General features: G+C 42.1%; 1 protein-coding gene across 3 annotated transcripts; it reads right to left on the bottom strand.

Moving 5' to 3' along the window:
- Nucleotides 1-447: 447 nt before the first annotated feature.
- NFRKB (nuclear factor related to kappaB binding protein) lies at nucleotides 448-17,663 on the bottom strand. Of its 3 annotated transcripts, none has more exons than XM_003212663.4 (25): nucleotides 17,018-17,663; nucleotides 16,574-16,775; nucleotides 16,360-16,487; nucleotides 15,271-15,445; nucleotides 14,963-15,064; nucleotides 14,298-14,371; nucleotides 13,875-13,959; nucleotides 13,230-13,410; nucleotides 12,973-13,081; nucleotides 12,372-12,498; nucleotides 11,495-11,560; nucleotides 10,411-10,490; nucleotides 10,284-10,327; nucleotides 9,806-9,866; nucleotides 9,042-9,216; nucleotides 8,346-8,452; nucleotides 7,923-8,046; nucleotides 7,369-7,448; nucleotides 6,446-6,666; nucleotides 6,056-6,344; nucleotides 5,553-5,771; nucleotides 4,286-5,071; nucleotides 3,455-3,561; nucleotides 2,543-2,678; nucleotides 448-1,815 (listed from the first exon to the last, which is right to left on the bottom strand). In XM_003212663.4, the coding sequence occupies exons 1-25, from the start codon at nucleotides 17,150-17,152 to the stop codon at nucleotides 1,690-1,692; spliced, it is 3,939 nt and encodes a 1,312-aa protein (XP_003212711.1). In that variant the 5' UTR covers nucleotides 17,153-17,663; the 3' UTR covers nucleotides 448-1,689. The 3 variants fall into 3 exon arrangements, with proteins under 3 accessions (XP_003212711.1, XP_010721907.1, XP_010721908.1); XM_010723605.3 differs by having other exon boundaries at nucleotides 9,806-9,863; XM_010723606.3 differs by lacking the exon at nucleotides 5,553-5,771.
- Nucleotides 17,664-17,699: the final 36 nt, after the last annotated feature.

Here is a 17,699-nt window from a genome sequence, read left to right as displayed (position 1 = left end):
GTGGCTGTCCACTTGTTTGACAGACTTAATACAAGAGGTACACAAACTGACAAAGCAGGACAGGTGCTCAGAAAACTGTCATCACTCCCAATTCTGTTCCTGTGGCATATCCAAGAGCTTGCTTGGTGTGTTGGTGTGTCCTGCTTATTCAATACTTGCAGCTAGCCAGTTTTTTTATTTAAATACCCATTTCCTCCAACTCACACAGCAGGTTGGCTGCTGCACAGAAAGACTGACATACCTGACCTGAGGCTCAGCAGAACAGTTTGCTCTGCTCAGGTGCAGCCAGTCTGAACAGCAACACACAGATTCAGCTGAGGCTTCTGCTGAAGTTCTACAATCACAGGAGAGCACTGAGAGATGAGACTTGGTTCTGTAAATACATTCTATTCAATAGTATGTAACTCAGAGCAAACCAGGTTTTAAAAAAAGACAAGAGAAACCATGTTAGAAGGAACCATCTCACAAAGGAAGATGGACAATCTATTAGCCCTTGGCAAGCTAACAATCATGTACATAAAATAACAAGCTGTACAAAACTGAAAGGAGACGGCAAAGGGGTTTGTAAGGCTTTCTGTATTCTTATTCTTCTAGCTCAACACTCCTTGTGATCTTATTCTGGAAAAGCTTCAGGGTCACATCAGGACAGCAAGGAATTCTTCTCCAGAATGTGCAAAACTCAAATTTATAAAGGGATAAAATTCCAAAGATAAAAACCAAACTGAAGGCCAAAATCACTGGCTAAAATACTTCTTTGAAGTCCAAGAGATTGAAGTTGGGGTATATTTGAAAACATATTCCAAACTTTTAAAATAAACTAGTCTTTTCTGACTGAGACAAAGATTTGTTGAGGAGAAACAAAGGAGAATGCTTCTGGTGAATGCTTTCCTTTCCATCACATTCTTACTTGTTGACAGACTGACTCACACAATGACTTCTTGTCATTTTTACCTCTCTGACTTTTTCTATCTCCTCCACTTCTCACTCTTCCCCATGTTTACTAGCTTTTTTTTTTCAACATCAAGAATCATCCTGACTAGGGGCTCTTGTACTGCCCTTGACAGAAATTTGACATGGAAGTGGTATCTACTCAACAAGAAATTTGAGCTCAGAGATAGGGAAGAGGTATTTTAAAAGTCTATATATAAATAGTACATTGAATGTTTTAGGGATCTACTTCCAGGCTATGTTACAAACAACGTCTGGTGTCCATGCCTTGATCCTAAGTCACCTATATAAAATTAGCTAGGCTCCACCAAAATGATGCTCCTTCTTTGTGACTTTGAAAAGCCAGCAAGTTACCTCTTCTGAGCAAGATACCCTGGTTAAGAAGACCCAAGATCAACTGCTTTGTCTATAAACCAAAATGGACAGAAATGACAGATGGCCTTTTGTTAAAAGATCTTCAGATGGGAAGAGAACATGGGAAAAAAAGACATCTCTTCAATGCTGAATGCCACAGATTTTAGCTTTACAGATCTGGACTGAAACCGTTTGTTTTACTGGTACAGCATCTTCTGATGTGGAATTTCTACCTCGACATCACATGCTGACTGCAGAACAAGTAACATGTGTTGCACGTGACAGAATCCAGTCCAATCCCTCGCCAGACTGTGGTTAGGTAACCTTGGATGGCTGGATGGAAGATGACAGCATATTCAGGAAAGCGATCAGTTTTCAGACCAATACTCATAGCTGATCTTGGGACTGTTTTGGAGATGGAGCTGTTGTCACGACGACAGTGGAAACTGCTTTAGTTGAGCCAGACACCGTTCCCTGCTGGAGATGGGAGGCTGGTACTGTTTGAATTCGCACCTGTTTGAAATGGAAAGAAAAAAATTCAACTCGTGTCAAGAACAACCTGGTGTCACACAGCACTTGCATCACACTGGTAAATGATCTGCTTCTGCTGCTGACAAAATTTCAGTTATGAGAACAAGATCAAACACCAAAACATATCAAAAACAGAATGTGGCACAAGAAGATCCACTATTCATGTGGGAGGGTGGCAAGAGATCTCAAGATTAGAGAAGAAGAACTAAAATCTAGTTTGAATAAAAACTGACATATCAGCTGCTATGACAAGTTTTCAGAGGAAGAACTTCAATCCATTGGATGCTTCACTTCTCAAGACTTATTATTAGCAGCTCTCAAGGAAGATTACTTTTCTGAAACTGAACACTAAGTTTCCAGACAGCAAAATGGTTACACAAAGAAGCAATGTGATTTCTTCAAAAAATGTAGGCCTGCAGAAGCCAAAGAGGAAAGCACAACAAGTCAAGGGTACAGAAACAATCCTTCAGTCAACCAGGAATAACAGGACTTTTGGTTTTCCATTCATTATACTATCAGTACTTTCAAAAACATTTAAAAACATAACTGGATGTAAGGAAGGAAAAGGAAATGATGCAGTGCATGTGCTCAATACGGACAGGCTGTGCACCTGTACTTTTCATGGAAACCCATGTATCAGATGTAATGTCCTCATGAAGGTGTTGAGCCATCACAAAGCAAATGAGAGAATCATTCTTCATGCCATTACCTGTGTGGCTTGGCCTTGCTGCTGCAGCTGCTGCAGTTGCTGTGCAGTCAGAAAACTCACTGGTTTGTTCCCAGCAATCAGTTTTGTCCCTGCTGGCATCGTAGTCAGGATGATATTTCTGCCCAACCCACTGATGCTAAGGAAAGAGAATTGCTGAAAGGTTAATAAACAGTACAGCAGGCCATGTCTTTTACGAATTGTTTTTCAGTTGCTAGGAGATTAAATTACTTAGCTAATTTACTAATGATTTTAATTATTTTTGTTTCACAACAATGGCAAATACACAAGTGAAAAGTTTATGTCAACGTTTCTCACAATTAGAGAGAATTACCTTATCACATGGATTAAACCCTCTAACTCTGGACCGTGTTTGTTACTGGGCTAGTCTGATCAGACCTGAACACTTCCCAGGGAATGCAGAAAATAGCTGAGCACACAATGTTCTGCCTTGAAATATTAACCAAGGGAGATACTACCAGAATTCACGGAAGAATAAACAGAAAGACAACAATACCTGAACACCACAGGGATTTGCACTGAGGCAGTTAACACTGCACCAGTTTCTTTAACAGAGAGATGTCCTCAGATTACAAACTATTTTAGGTATGTCACCAGGTGAATTCTTGCTCAAACAAAGAACTAATCTATTATAAACTAAACTGTTATATAGTTGGTTTAAAAGCAAATATTATTTTCTTCCCTGTATTGTTAGAATCTACATCTCAGTGCACCTAAACAAGAACTGCATTCTTTGCCAGACTCCACATTCTCTCAGTTTCTTGCTGTTAGTGGTCCTTTCAACAGGCTTCAAATCTCTACCATCCTCTGACTGCTAGATCCCCAGGAACCTAACCAAACAGGGAACCTCCTCAGTCCATTTCTAAACAAAACTATCAGATGGAAAATACTCACTTGGCCCCAAGGTTGCCCTTGATGATGGGGGCAGTCACCACGCTCTTGCCTTTCACTGGCTGGCTGATCACTGACAGAGGCACCGTTATTCGGGCTGGTAGTTTACCCTAGAGAAGTCGAAGAATACATGAGAAGCCACAGGGAATGCAGCAGAGAAACTGCCTGACAACATACAATTACCACTCAGCTTGCTTTTCAGCATCCTGGGAATAGAAACCAAAGCAGTGTTGCTGATGTAATCTGCGCCGTTTGAGTCTAATTAAAATTCACCTCCAACTGATTCACTTCACAGCTGCCCCAATCCTGCAAATCCCTTTCATCTTTGCACCACAATATTTCTCTGTGAAGGAGCATTGCATTTGCCCATCATTTTTATCCTTATGAGACTATGGTAATGTCAATTAACTTATTCAACTTTCACAAGACAGTTTACATTGCTTTGGGCATTAAAACTACAATAAACTGGGAACTTGGTAAAAATGTTTATAAAAGTAAAAAGCACTTCTACTTGTGACACTATTCCAAAAAAGGTGGTTTCAGAAGCAGAAGGCAAGATGCTGAACTGCATCTAGTAGTGAGGACTTCAGATAAACCCAATTTATTTCACTCACTGTCTCAAAAGGAGTTAATGGAAGACACACAATTAACTGTATTCCAGTCATTCAATACTTAGCTGCAATTCCAACACCACAAAATCAGTTGTGGACTCACATTCTACAGTACTTAATTTGACCTTTTGCAGATGTAAGAGATTTTTAGAGATAAACCATCAGTACCAAACCACCACTCCCCTTTCTCAGCCAACTCCAGAAAAACCTCAGCATTACTTACTGCCTGTGTTGTGGATACCACTGTGGTGCTGACAGGCACCTGGCGCACAGCAGTACCTCCTGTGCCTATAGTTATGGGAGTCCCAGCAGCTCCTGAGGCAACAGCAACTGCTTTTGACACTGTGGCACTCATGGTTGGTAATGAGACAGCTGAGGTATGGACTGTGCCAGGCACGCTCACTGCTGCAGAAGAAGGTACTTGCTTTGCATGAGTAGCTACGGTAATCGTCTGCCCAGCTTTGGGTGGCATCACCCCCAGCCCTTGGACGATTCTTATGGTAGCAGCTGGCTTGGCCTCAGTGGATGCCACTGTAGTAATGGCTTTGCTCTTCTGATCTGCCACAGTCATGCCTAGAGCAGGCATCAGTCTGAAAGCAGAACTCGTTGGCTCTGCAGTCTTTAAGTCAGGAGTCACTTTAACCATTGTGCTTCCAGCTGGACTGGAAGAAGAAGATGAGGCTGTGCTAGTCTTGGCTGGAGAATCAGCAGTCTGGACAGGATTGGATGTCACATGCAATGTTGCAGAAATGCCCTTCCCACTAGCACTGCTTCCAGCAGCTGCTGTGAAGAGGTCCTGAGTCAGTTTAACAGTAGTGACTTGAGATTTGGCCAGGGTGGCCATCATGTCCGGGGTGATTCGCAGCACAGTCTGTCCCTTTGCATCTGTGGTGATTGAGGAGGGGGGCAGGCGCAGCACATCTTTTCCTTGGATCCGAAAATTGGTAGCTGTAAGTGGGATGCTGCTTCCAGGCTGGGTCTTCATGCCAAGCTGCCCTGTAATAGCCACCTGGAAAAGATCAGAGAACCAGATTTGTTGCATCAAACTGGAACACAGTCCGGGGCACAGTAAAACAAGAGTAAAACTCCCCAACAGGTTGATGTCTGCTCAGTGTTCTTTTCCTCTCAGCAGGATGCTAAGTGCTTACTGCACTCCTGAAAATAGTTTCGGTTGCTTCCTACGCAGCATTCACAAAATCATATGACATGTCCTGGAAATTGTTTCTTCTTCAAACAAAAGGAGTAGAAAAAAGAACAACAGGTGCAAATTCCAAATTAAAGAGCCTGCACTAACATATTCTCTACCTGTACATGAAAATGGGGCTAAAATACAGCAAACCAGCAATTGCCCAAGTCTGCACGGTCAGTCAACTTGTACATGATGGCTAACTGTTCCTTTCACTTTCTTTTCACATCTGCATGCACATCTGTCACGATAAATGGTAAACAACTGGGACATGCAGTTCACTCTCATCTCTCCTCCCTCTCACCTGCTTGATGATATTCTGGCCAGCTACATTCTGGATGACAGTGGTAGAGGAGGTACTTGTAGCAGAACTGCCTGGAGAGCTGGTTACTGCCTTTACAGCAGGACTGGGTGCTGCAGACAGTCCTGTCACAGTGATGCCTGTCTGTCCTGTCACAGAGGTTCCTTGTCTTTGCACCTGTACTGGGCTGGTTTGAGCTTTTACTGGTAAAGTCATCACAGCCTACAGCAAAACAAAGAGGCAGCTTATGAGCAGACTAACACAACCCTAACAGACTAATACACAGTGGTTCTGTCTCATGCCTTAGCTTGCAAATTCTGTATTTTTTAGTGTAACATACAAACAGATGCTGCTACGTAAACTGGCAATGGAAACAAAAAACGGGGCACAGAACAGTATTTGTGCACAACTGTTAACAATGCTCTGTTTCTGCAGCTGCACCACACTAGAGAGACCCACAGACAAACACCAGAGCAACTCCACCATTTCCAAGCAGCCAGTCTCACCTGAGGCAGCACTTTGGTTTGCGTGGCTGTAGCTGGAACACGGATCTGAGGCACTGATGTAGGCTGCTGCTGCTGCTGCTGCTGCTGTGTTACCACTGGGGCTTGCTGAGACACAGCTGGGAGGCTGGACTGGGCACTGACCACTCGGACCTGCGGCAATACTGACGATGCAGTATGACTTACCACCCTGGTGGGAGGTGGCTGCTGCCCAGACTGAGTCTGTGAACTCTGGGCTGTGGAAAGCAACGTCCCAAGCTGTGGCATGGTAGGGGATGAAACCAGAAGAACACTACAGAAGAGATAAAGCCAGTAGGTCAGCAAAGGTGTAGATGACTGAGAAAAGAACCAGTAATATTCACAGGTGACGTATAAGATAGAAGGAGAGCGTACCTTTGGCTGGGTTTTGCTGGCTCTGATCCAGCATTAGGTACGCTCTTGCTAACCACAGACACTGGTGGGGGTGAAATAGGTGTTGCTGGTAGTGCTGGTGCAGTAGGTGTCACAGGAGTCACGGGAGTTGGAGGCATGCTGGAGTCGCTAAGGCTCAGCTGACTGGGCTCTGATGTGCTGCTAGGGAGTGCTTTCACAGAGCTCTCCTTGTTACTAGATTTCTGCAGAGAAACCAAGTCAAAGTGAAAGTTTTCACAGAAACTGGTTGTGATTGTTGCACTGTAAGGAGAATGGACCGAGCACCGTAAACAACTACAAAATTACAAATGATGCCATAGTGCAAAATCCTGAAATCACAGACATCTATCTTTCTGCCTTCCTCCACAAGTGGGCTGGTCAGTTTGGCTGTTCCTGTTCTAAGGGAGAAGTGCCTCTTAGCATTGAGAAACGTTCATAACAGTCAGATGTCCACTTTGCTTAATTTGCCAGCTGTGACTATGTTACAGATATTTGGTATCAGTGCCAAAAAAGAAAAGACATCCAAATCCTCACAGCTTCAGCACAGCAAGAGGGAGAATAGCAGGCATGTTTCACACGCCCTGCTACAGATTAATCTCAAAAGATCTAAAGAGATCACTTCTAAGAGAAGGAGCACAAGTAAATGCTGTTGACCTTTCTGCCAAGATCAATATGGGTAATATGGGTAACAGCAGACACTGGGAGAAGCAAAGTTCCCTCTTTTCTTTTACATTCTGTGCACTGGTACCAGACTAACGCTCACATACGTGTACAGAAAGGAAATTAAATGAATAGGTGGCAAATTTCATCAGCCCCAGTAGATGCAAAATTTACAGATTAAGTTAAATCCATATCTCATTCTCAATCACAAAAGCATCCGTGCAAATCTGTGCAAAGGAATTTACCACTTTTGCTGGAGGTTTTGGCTTCTGCTGGAGAGCCTTCTTGGCCTTTGCTGCAGCAGCTTGAGCCTGGTGGATCCGTTCTGCAAGTATAAGTTAAAAAAAAGTTAAAGTTAACGTTCCTTCTGAACACAAACAATGTGCTTAAGAAAGTGGCCATCTCTAAGTTCATCTTCAGGCAAGAAACACAACACACATCCATGCAGGTACAAGTAATAGCACATAAAAAAAGGCAAAACAAAATTAGCCCAAAAGGCTGAAATGAAGATGTGCTGAAGCTGTCAATATACATGCACCTGCAGTTCTTGCACAAAGAATGCTATTTTTCTACCAAATACTCACTATAAACTAACATACTGCTCTGCAAGACTGTATGTTGCTGAGCAAATATTAGCAAAGATTAGAGAAAAAAAGCCAGACTGATGAATTAATGTTCATTATTCAACTAGGATAGAGAAGCTCAAGAGCACAGCAAATGCTCTTGAAAAAATAGGGTGAAGTATGTGGACATTTTCAGTTGTGTAGATAACAGGGCAGTCCCACCAAGCCAGGCTTACCGAACTCTTCCTCACTCCTGTCCCGGTGCAGGTAGATCCACAACTTGCGTCCAATGTCGTATTTAACACAGGGATCTTTCTCATAATGCAGTCGATCCAGAGCACCACTAACAACAGTGTTAACCTGAAAATTCAGAATTCACCATATTACAGAAGGTCCTTGTTGGGGCAGCTGGAGGTCATGTATAGAAAAGTCAAACCCATTCAGCATTAAACCAGAGCAATTCGCTGGCAATCTAAATGTAAGAAGTGAGTAAGAGCAGAAGTTGCACTGCAGGGTGCTGCTTGCCCTCTTGGATTAAATGGAGCTTCAACAAATCCAAGGGCTCTGAAATATCGACTGTTGAATCTATTCTGTAAGCAGCTGTATACATGATGTGCTGTAAATTCTGGGTCTTTCTTTCCAGATGACATCCAACTTACTTGAGCACTTGTGACATCAGGAGCTAGGAACTGGGAATCTTTAAGCAGCTCACAAATTTCAGCACGAGTTCCTTCTCCATTAGGAAGCCGAGCAGCAGCGTCACGAACTGAAGTAGAAAATCAGAGCTTAAACTTCCAGCCCTAAAGAAGCAGCTGTATTCAAATAATTCAGCAGATATGTTTCTGTATTCCTTTTTCCTCTCCAATGCCCTCTCAGTCAACAAAATCTAGTCCCAGTGATCCCTCAGAGCCTCTGATGTCTGTACGAGCAGAGATTACAAATGCTCATTTTAAAGTACACTGACTGTGCTGGTGTGGAGCCAGGGGCAATGAACACAGGGACCAGCACTCAACTTCACAATGCCCCAACTTCACAACAGCACACTTAAGCCACTATTCTTTGTCTTCCAGTTATCTGAGCCTTAGCTTCCACCAGCCTCGTGAGTTCTCCTCTCCATTTCCCATTTTCTCTCAGAAAAGAAGTAAAACACAGCTGTCTTCTGTTCTTGTAGTAAACTCCAACTCCCAGCATTCTGTCACCATTATCTCAGGTAATTTTTTTCTTCCTTATTTATGTCATATCAGACCATCCACCTTTTTCTTTCACGATGTAGATTCCTAAAGTCACTGTTTGGGTGGACAAATGTGCCTTTTAATTACTAAATAAATAACTGTCAGAGTATGCAATCACCTTACCGAGGGACAAGATGGTGACATATGCTGGTCTGTCTGATCGCAGGAGAGAATGCTCTCGGGCTTTGTTTAATGATGTTTCCTTGTCAAACACCCCCTTCACAGGACCAACAACCGACTCAAAGCCGTGCATACGGAAGGTGAAAGCTTTGTGGGGCTGGCTGTAACGGTAACGTTCCTGTTTTGAAACAAGAGGACTGAATTTAGCAGGACACAAATCACAGAATGGTCAGGGTTGGAAGGGACCTCGAGGATCATGAATCTCCAACCCCCTGCCACATGCAGGGCCACCAACCCCCACATTTAATACCAGACCAGGCTGCCCAGGGCCCCATCCAACCTGGCCTTGAACAGGGGCATCCACAGCCTCTCTGGGCAGCTGTTCCAGCACCTCACCACTCTCTCTAGAAAGAACTTAAATAGAGCAAAGTCTTGAGGCTTGTAACTGATATTGTAATACAGGCTAAGATACTATCATTCTCTAGATAGTTCCTTAATTAAACACTTAAATAGTGTAGAACAAACGTAGTTTAGATCAATTAGTTTTCATGATACCTGTTGGAAACATAGGGGTTTTTGAAATAAGCAGTTATTGTTATGTTTATATATGTTGTTAGCAAGTTCTATCTGAGGCTGAAATACCCACTTCAATAAGAAGGAACACACGAATCATTTGTACCAACAAAGTTTTTGGAGAGTACACAATTCTCAAACCATACAAATTCTCTTGCTTTAATGGCCAACTCTTAGGAAGATTCTCTTTTTACCTGCTCCTGGAATACACGTTTCTCCTCTCCAGTGCTAGGTCGGACTACATAGTCAGTCCTTCTGAAACAAAGACCACCATCAGCTTTGAGCAACAAACCCACAGTAATCCCAAAAACTATCCCAAAGGATTAGCCACCTCGCTGCAAATTCTTCTGGCACCAAAGAAAAAGTTGTGAAAGCACTTATGCTGGTATAAATAATCCTGCAGAGACCTTAAAATATTCTTTACAGACTACCTGAAAGTAAGCAAGGATTTTAAGCAATCTAGTAATGAGGATACACATTAGATCAGAGGTCTCTGTGGGTTTGCAGTGTCTAGTTATTTTATCTATAAACTCTGACTACAAATTCCCTCCCAACACATGATGCAACATTTTCCTTTGAAGTAACCAGCTCTTCAGATCTAGAGGTACAAGGACCAAACCTCCTAGCTTTAGCATATACTGTGAAAGTTTAAGAGCAGTATTATACACTTACACTCTAGGAATTGGCGTTGTGGCATCTGAGCTGTCTTCATTTTCCTATCAAAGAAACAGAAATGTCAGTGTTGGATACAACCCAGCCAGGTTTTGTGCTGCTAAAAGACCATTTTCTTCTGACTCACTTTGAAGAAAGTCTGGTCCTTGGTCTCCAACCAGAGCTGAAACAGTGCTGCCAATTCTTTCTCATGATCTTGGCAAGAACCTAGTCCAAAAATCAAGAAACATAGGAAATGAAAATTATTTGTTATGAAGCCAGCTGCTTGTACTTTCCAATCACCTCCCACTCCCTTCTAACCTCCATGTATCACCAGTCACAAGGCACCTTACATACTTCATAGATGCTCCAGTTTCACTACTTGAACACACTCAGGCACAGCAAAGGGCTACAGTCTAATAAATCCCCTGTGCTCATATGAAGGGTAATGCTTCACCTCCAGGAATAACAGAAAAGACACTGCTTGCAATACAGCCACTCGACACGTGCAGGTGGTCTCCACTTCCCAAAGTAAACTCAGTCAGCAAGACCCCAAGCAGAAACAAGTGTCTACATAACCTGCACCAAAGACTAGGAAAAGGACTGGAGGAATAGCACAGAATAACAGAATCATTAATGTTGGAGAAGACCTCTAGGATTACCAAGTCCAACCTGACTCCAAAACTTTGCCAGTTTAAACCTGTGAATATGACCAAGAGTCACAATAGCTAAGAATAGAAAAATCTGCCTAGTAGCTAAAGCTAAAGTAAAAAATGCAAAGCATCTGTAATTCACACAATATGAGCCTGGGCAAATTTATTATTAATTTGCTCTTTGGTTCCTGCTTGTAAAATGAGAATAAAATCAGCCTGCTTCACAGAGAAGCTTAAATTATTTATAATTGTAATTAAGAATTAGATGGAATAATCAGAAAGCATGCTCTACAGCACGGAAAACATGAAAGTGTTCAGAAAGATCTGAAGGGTGACAAACACAGCTATGCCAGCAACATAAAGGAAAAAAAGCTCAGTGCCTTTGATCACTTACTCTTTCTATTGCTGAAAATAACGTCTAGCAAAAGTACTGAATGTAAACCACATTGCTGCTCAGCTAAAAGAATACAAAAGGCCTAACCACTGAAATTATGGATCTGCTGAACTTCATCTCTGGGCTACAGCAAGGAGAATAGAAGAGTTTTACAACAGTAAAAATCATAGAAAAATGCAAGTTACCAAGCAATTTCCACTGCTGAGTTTTTTCCTTGAATTCAACAAAAGGTGAGAAGCTGGATGGAACATCTACAAAGAAAGATGTGCAGTTCAGAAACATCACACACCAACACAACCCCCACAGTTCTATGGCTGTAATGCAAACTGTTGAGTCAGACTCACTCTGACAGCATTTTAAGTGACTACATCTCCAAATGAACACTTGCCCAATGGGAAGGTTAGCATCTCCTGAGCAACAGTGCAAGCCCAAGAACAGAACAGGGTAACAACCCTTTCATCTACAAGCTGTCAGATGAGATCCCAGGAACTGTTCCTGTATGGTGACTGTCCATGGGCTCACGTTGAAACAAACTTGAGATTTACAGTAATCACCATCATGTATCCATTTTGCAAAGGCCACTACAATCCACACTGTCCCTCCACTTATAACACAGCAAATCAGAAGCACAGAATAAATTAGTTTAAAAGGAGCAAGTGGAGCTTAGTTGGCCCAAGCCCCAAGTAAAAGCTGGGCCAACTTCATGTTTCCAGTGGATTGCTCAGAGCAGCATCTCATTTATTTTTCATTATCTCCAAAGGCAACCACAACTTTTTGCACCTGCTTCAAACATGCTGCCTTAAAGACATGATTTAAACAGGAGAAACAGCCTGTTTCAGTTGCACATTCATTAGAATCAAGCTGGGTCTTATCTACTATCCTCATGCAAACGAAGTCTACCACAACCAAGAAAAAAAACCTAAGACCTATTACAGAAACACTGTAAACAACACAACGACTTATTGTACTGATGAATAAAGTTTGACTGAAGCTATAATATAAACCAGCACTGATTAGAACAAATGTACAAACACCATTAGTATTTCTGACAGCTATTCTTACCTCTGCTGTCACCTGTCAGATACTGCAAGGCAGGTAAAACCAGTTCAGACCAATTAGGGGCAAAGGAGAACCAAGTATTCAGTGCACTGGCAGGAGAAGTTTGCCAATCTATAACTTTATCCTCAAGCTGGAAAGAAAAAATAAGCATTCTGTTAAAGACTGAATGACCTAAGCTATGAATGTTCTAATAGAAAACAAAACAGGCAAACATTTGATGGGAAAAAAAGATTTGATACTGACAAAAAAGATCATCTGACTTTTTCAAGTAACTGTAAGATGGTATTTCAGAAAACAGACAGCAAAAATGGGAAAAAAATTCCCCCCTATCACCAGCGTTAATACACTGAATTTATCTAATCATGACCTAAACAGCAGATATGGAAAGACTTATGAAAGCAGCTGATTAAATGCATGAAACTCGTTACAAACAGGATGTGGTATGCACTCCCAAACACTTGTCATTTTTCAATATGGAACCCACACACGGATGTGATTTAGAGCAAGACGCTTCCGGAGAAAATCTCTACTACACAGCTACAAAAAACTCTGTGCTCTAATTTTACTTTCTGCAAAGATTCTTAAACATGTGGGTGGTTCTCACCACAGAGAGACTGGCAGGTCCTTCCAGAAACAGTATCTCCAACAGAAGGAAAAAGAAGCTGGAAGATATTTCATTTATTCCAAGGCATGGCTTCATCTCTTCAAGAGGTCTTCAAATGAAAGAAAACACAAGCAGTGTGTAAGCATCCTGAGTTTGAGATCACACACGTATACAAAGTCCATCTTCATATACGGAGTATATGGAGTTGAACATCCTCCAAGCAGTACAAAGCATTCAGGGCATTTTGAAGCACTTACTCCTCTTTGACAGATGACAGAGGGATGGGGGAATGATCCTGAGACAGTGATGGGATCCCATGTGCACCGCCAAAAGAATCAGCCAGATCTTCCACCTCCGATTTAATGACCTTCAGCTTCTTCTTCTTTTTGTCATCCTTTTCCTTCACCTTTTTCTTGAAGGTTGCAAGGTCAAATAAAGCTTTAGAAATGATAAAGGTAAGAAAAATAACAAGAAAACATCTTACTATATTTCAGTGAGGACCATAACAACATAATTAAACACATATTCAAAACCACACACAAAACAAACTTATTCATTATCTGGTCATCCCAACCTCCTACTCCCACATGTCTTTTTTTTTTTTTTTTTCCCTCAACAGGAAAATTCCAGTTTCTATGCCAACATACATGAAATCAGAAAGGTGAAGGTAACAGCCCAGAGCAGGCATACAAATTAATTTAACATCAATTAGCTGGAAGCACATTCAATGGAAACTGGAATTGCCTGTGTGCAATCCAAATTTATAATCCCACAGTAGCTAGCCAGGTATGCAAAGAGCAAAAGAATACAACACTCAGTAGAGCCTTCCTCCATCCTTGGATTTCACAGTCACAGAACACCCCACATTTATGCAGTGTGAAGCACTGCTTCCAGCCACTGACCTGCTAAGGAACCTTTCCTGCCAGCATTTACACGAGTCATAATGTCCTCAAGAGTAATATCTGCTGTCACTAAATCTGGGTGGTCCTACATGGGACAAGAGGACAGGTAGGAAAATCAGGAATGGATAAAATGCTGTGTTAGCAACAAAGATACAGAAGATAATCAAACACTGAAATGCCTCAAACCTATCTGGGATCAGCTTATAAAGTGAATCACTACAACAGAAACAGGGAAGTCCTCAATCCCCAAGTGGAAAATGTTGTGTCTCAACAACACATGTGGAAGTTACAGAATACTTCTAAACAAATAACCAGGTACAAGGGATGCATATATCCCTCAACAATTACATGTAATTATGGTATGGGACTGAAGGGTGGCCACACACACTCCCTGTCAGACCCCAAGATTTCCTGTTATCTTACAGGTTGATATTTTCGTTTCTCACGGTGTTTCCTCAGCATCATCTTCAAATCACTCTCACCAAGTTCTATTCTGTCTGCAGTGAAAAAAGTCAGAGATAATATGTTTTTCTTGTTTTGCTTGGTTACTTTACAGACTTAGAATGCAGTTTTCTATTCATTTCTATTCACTCTCAACAACCTCCAACTTACAGTAAATAAATATCCCTGATAACTGGAAACTCTTTTCATCTACCAATTTGTTATAACAGTTTCTACCTTTGTTCCTTAGATTTAATTGCTAATGCAAGTATGGAAGTGAAAAGAAGCGAACACTAAAGGTTTTGCAGCCCTGATTACAGTAACCTTCAGAGGAATTCCCTTGCCACATACAGCCAAACAGTTACAACAGTACAATGCTACTGCTTCAATCATCAAGGACAAAAAAAAACAACAAAAAAATCAGCAATATTAAGCAAACTGTAGATCCTGTGTTAAAATGCTATTTTTTTTTCAAGTGAAAACAAAGCATGAGAAGATCTGGATATTGTGGGGACTACAAAATTGAAGTATTACATGATTTCTCATGAAACAACAGATTCTCACACCAGACTTATTCCAGGTTCTCAGAGGATTCTCAAAGTAATCCTCACACCTCAATCCTTATTGAGACCTAGGTTGTTTCTCACCTGCTGTTTTCATGTCCATGGTTGACAGTGTGGGTATCACTCTCAGGGGAACTGGTGGACTCGGACAACGTGACGGAGAGCTCGGAGGCCAGGAGCTTAGATCTTAAATAAACAAATAATCAAATAAATTTCTGCAAGTCTTATCAGCCCCAAACACAGCTAATCCTGTTCCTCAGTGCTTATTAAAGGGCAGTCAGTAACAGTGGAGTTCGCCTCTCATTCCTCTATCAAATACGTTATCCTCACTTAAAAAAAAAGCTTTTTTCTCTATTCACAACTCACATCTTTACTTCAGTCCATGGCATTACCTTCTTCATCAGAAGACAAAGTAGTATCTCCACACTCCTCTTTCACTTCCCTCAGAATCTTCAAGTAGCGCCGATGTGTCCGTTTCTCCCGCTCCTCTGCGTCATACGATGGTGAGAAATGCTTTCTCTTTAGGATCATATCAGGGCCTCCTTTCCTAGCTAACTCCAGCAAGTGCTGGAAGAGAAGACATGCATGATATTAGTTATCTCAGTTACAACTCTATAAGTTAGAATGGTCAAGCCATGTGCAACCCTTGCAAAGTATCAGAATTTGTTGGCAATTTTAAAATCAGCATTATAAACCATCTTTCAAGCAAAGGGGAACAAGAAGAGATCTAATAAGAGATTTCTGCATCTTCCTTGGTACGTAAAACACTGCACTATCACAGACCAGCAATATGTGGACTGTTCAGGACACAAATCACTGGTCTGAGATCTACTTCTGCAATTTCCACACCTAACGCAAACATGAAAAACTTCTCTTCTGAGAGCTACAGAGGAAATCAGTTCCTGCACGGTTCTGTATTCGTTTCCCACATTCATTAACTGTGGGGCATTTTATACAGACTTCCCTTTTCACCCACGCATCCCCTGTGCTTCAATGTTTAAGCTTAATGCAGCAATAAGCAAGTATTTACAAAGAATACATTTCAGCTGGCAGAGACTGGCTGACAGCAGTATCCATAGAAGACTTTAGAGTTCCTAAGCTATTCTACATCAGTTTCCAATGAAGCAGTGGGTTTTGTAAGGCTTTCTGTTAGCAAACTTCTGGTTTCACAATGACAAATGTAGAAAAATCACAGCAGATTGACTCGTTAAAATACAGTGAAAAAAGCAAATCAAGGGTGAGGTGGGCACAGAAAGGACACTACACAAATGAGAACTGTGGGAATTTTAAAACCTAAGTTTGATATGTATCTTTGCAAACAGAACATTTCTTATTTTCCACAGGCCACTGGAAAAGAAGAAAAAGAAAAAGAAGGAGATTGGAGAATCGTGAATGTACAAACACCAAGGCACGCTGCTGAAAAGACAGCCCGTCAGTTACAGAGCACAAGAAAGTGATGGCTGTGCTCCGAAGACACTCACATTGCGGGAAGCAAGGATCTGCTTGAGCAGTCTGTAGAAGTACTGCTGCTGAGAGCTCAGGTAGCGTTTGTACTGCGACTTCAAACACAGCTGCCGGTACTTCACAACTTCGGGATTGAAGTGCCCATCTGTAGTAAAGAGGTAAAAATTCCTTCAGTTTTCGGCCTGAGAACTTAACTCTGATAACACACTACAGATTATTGTGCTCACTGACCCCGGAAGAGTTTCTGGGCAATGTGCAGTGGATTTCCAAAGCGGAAGTTTTCGCCGCTGAACAACGCAGAGATGATTTTGTTCTGATGCTCGCGGTTGTTTTCAGGAAAGTGAGGCAAGAATGTTTTTAGGTGTTCTTGCTGTGCATCTGTCAGCACCTCCTGCCACGTAGACAAGCTGACAACCTCAAAGAAGATCTCAGGCTAAAGAAGGGAAATAACAACAATGGGAAAAAATGCATACACATCTTTAGCAACTTAAGCTCTTACGGCTTTCTCTGGTTAAATTACACAAGGCTGTCTCACACTGAGACAAAACAACACTGTACAGAACTTGAGGAAATAAATGAGATTGGTAGCAAGAAAATTCTGTTCCTCTGTGATCCCCACAATAGGAGTTAAACACACTGTTCGTCAAGGCTCTGCAAACACAAAGCGCTACTCACGTCCTCCAGAAGGTCCTCGGGCAGACTGACTCTGGTTGTACCCAGCAGGCAGTCCTCCATGATCCGCGCCCCATTTCCATCCCCGCATGGCCCCAGCTCCAAGGGGTCTGTCAGCATGTGATCCAGAGAGTCCATTCTTCTCTTTCCAGCTCCTGAACAACAGCAGCAAAACCCTCAGCACACCCACCAGTACCAGAGCTCCCAAACCAGCTACATCTCACACTGACAACATCTGAGGGGTCACATTTGACGAAGCAGCTGTTTAAACACAAATCACACAATCAATCCAAGGGACACAACCAGAGGGAAATACAAAATGATATTCAATGGCAACACACACTGTGCCAAGAGAGGAATGCTTTTCCAGTGAGCACGTAACACCAACAAGCACAGCTGATCACAACACACTGCTTCCTATGTGCAGAAGCATCACGATAAAGTGACTACGTTTATCTTTTTGTAGAATCTTTAATACGCAAACCAAAACGCTGAAACTAAGTTCAGGCTTTCCACAAGCTCTGTTTGCAGGCAGGGGTTGATGGAGGGCCCTGCTCCCCTCACACAGGACTTGGAAACAGCTGTGCAGCTCAGCTCTCGTCTCCCTTGGCTTTCTGCACAAGCCGAAGGGCAGGAAGCACGCAGAGCAAGTAAAAGTGAAGGGGGAAAAAAAAAAAAAAACAGG

This window comes from Meleagris gallopavo, chromosome 26 (assembly GCF_000146605.3).
Source record: "Meleagris gallopavo isolate NT-WF06-2002-E0010 breed Aviagen turkey brand Nicholas breeding stock chromosome 26, Turkey_5.1, whole genome shotgun sequence".
Lineage (NCBI taxonomy): Eukaryota > Metazoa > Chordata > Aves > Galliformes > Phasianidae > Meleagris > Meleagris gallopavo.
This window is presented reverse-complemented; position numbering and strand designations above follow the sequence as displayed.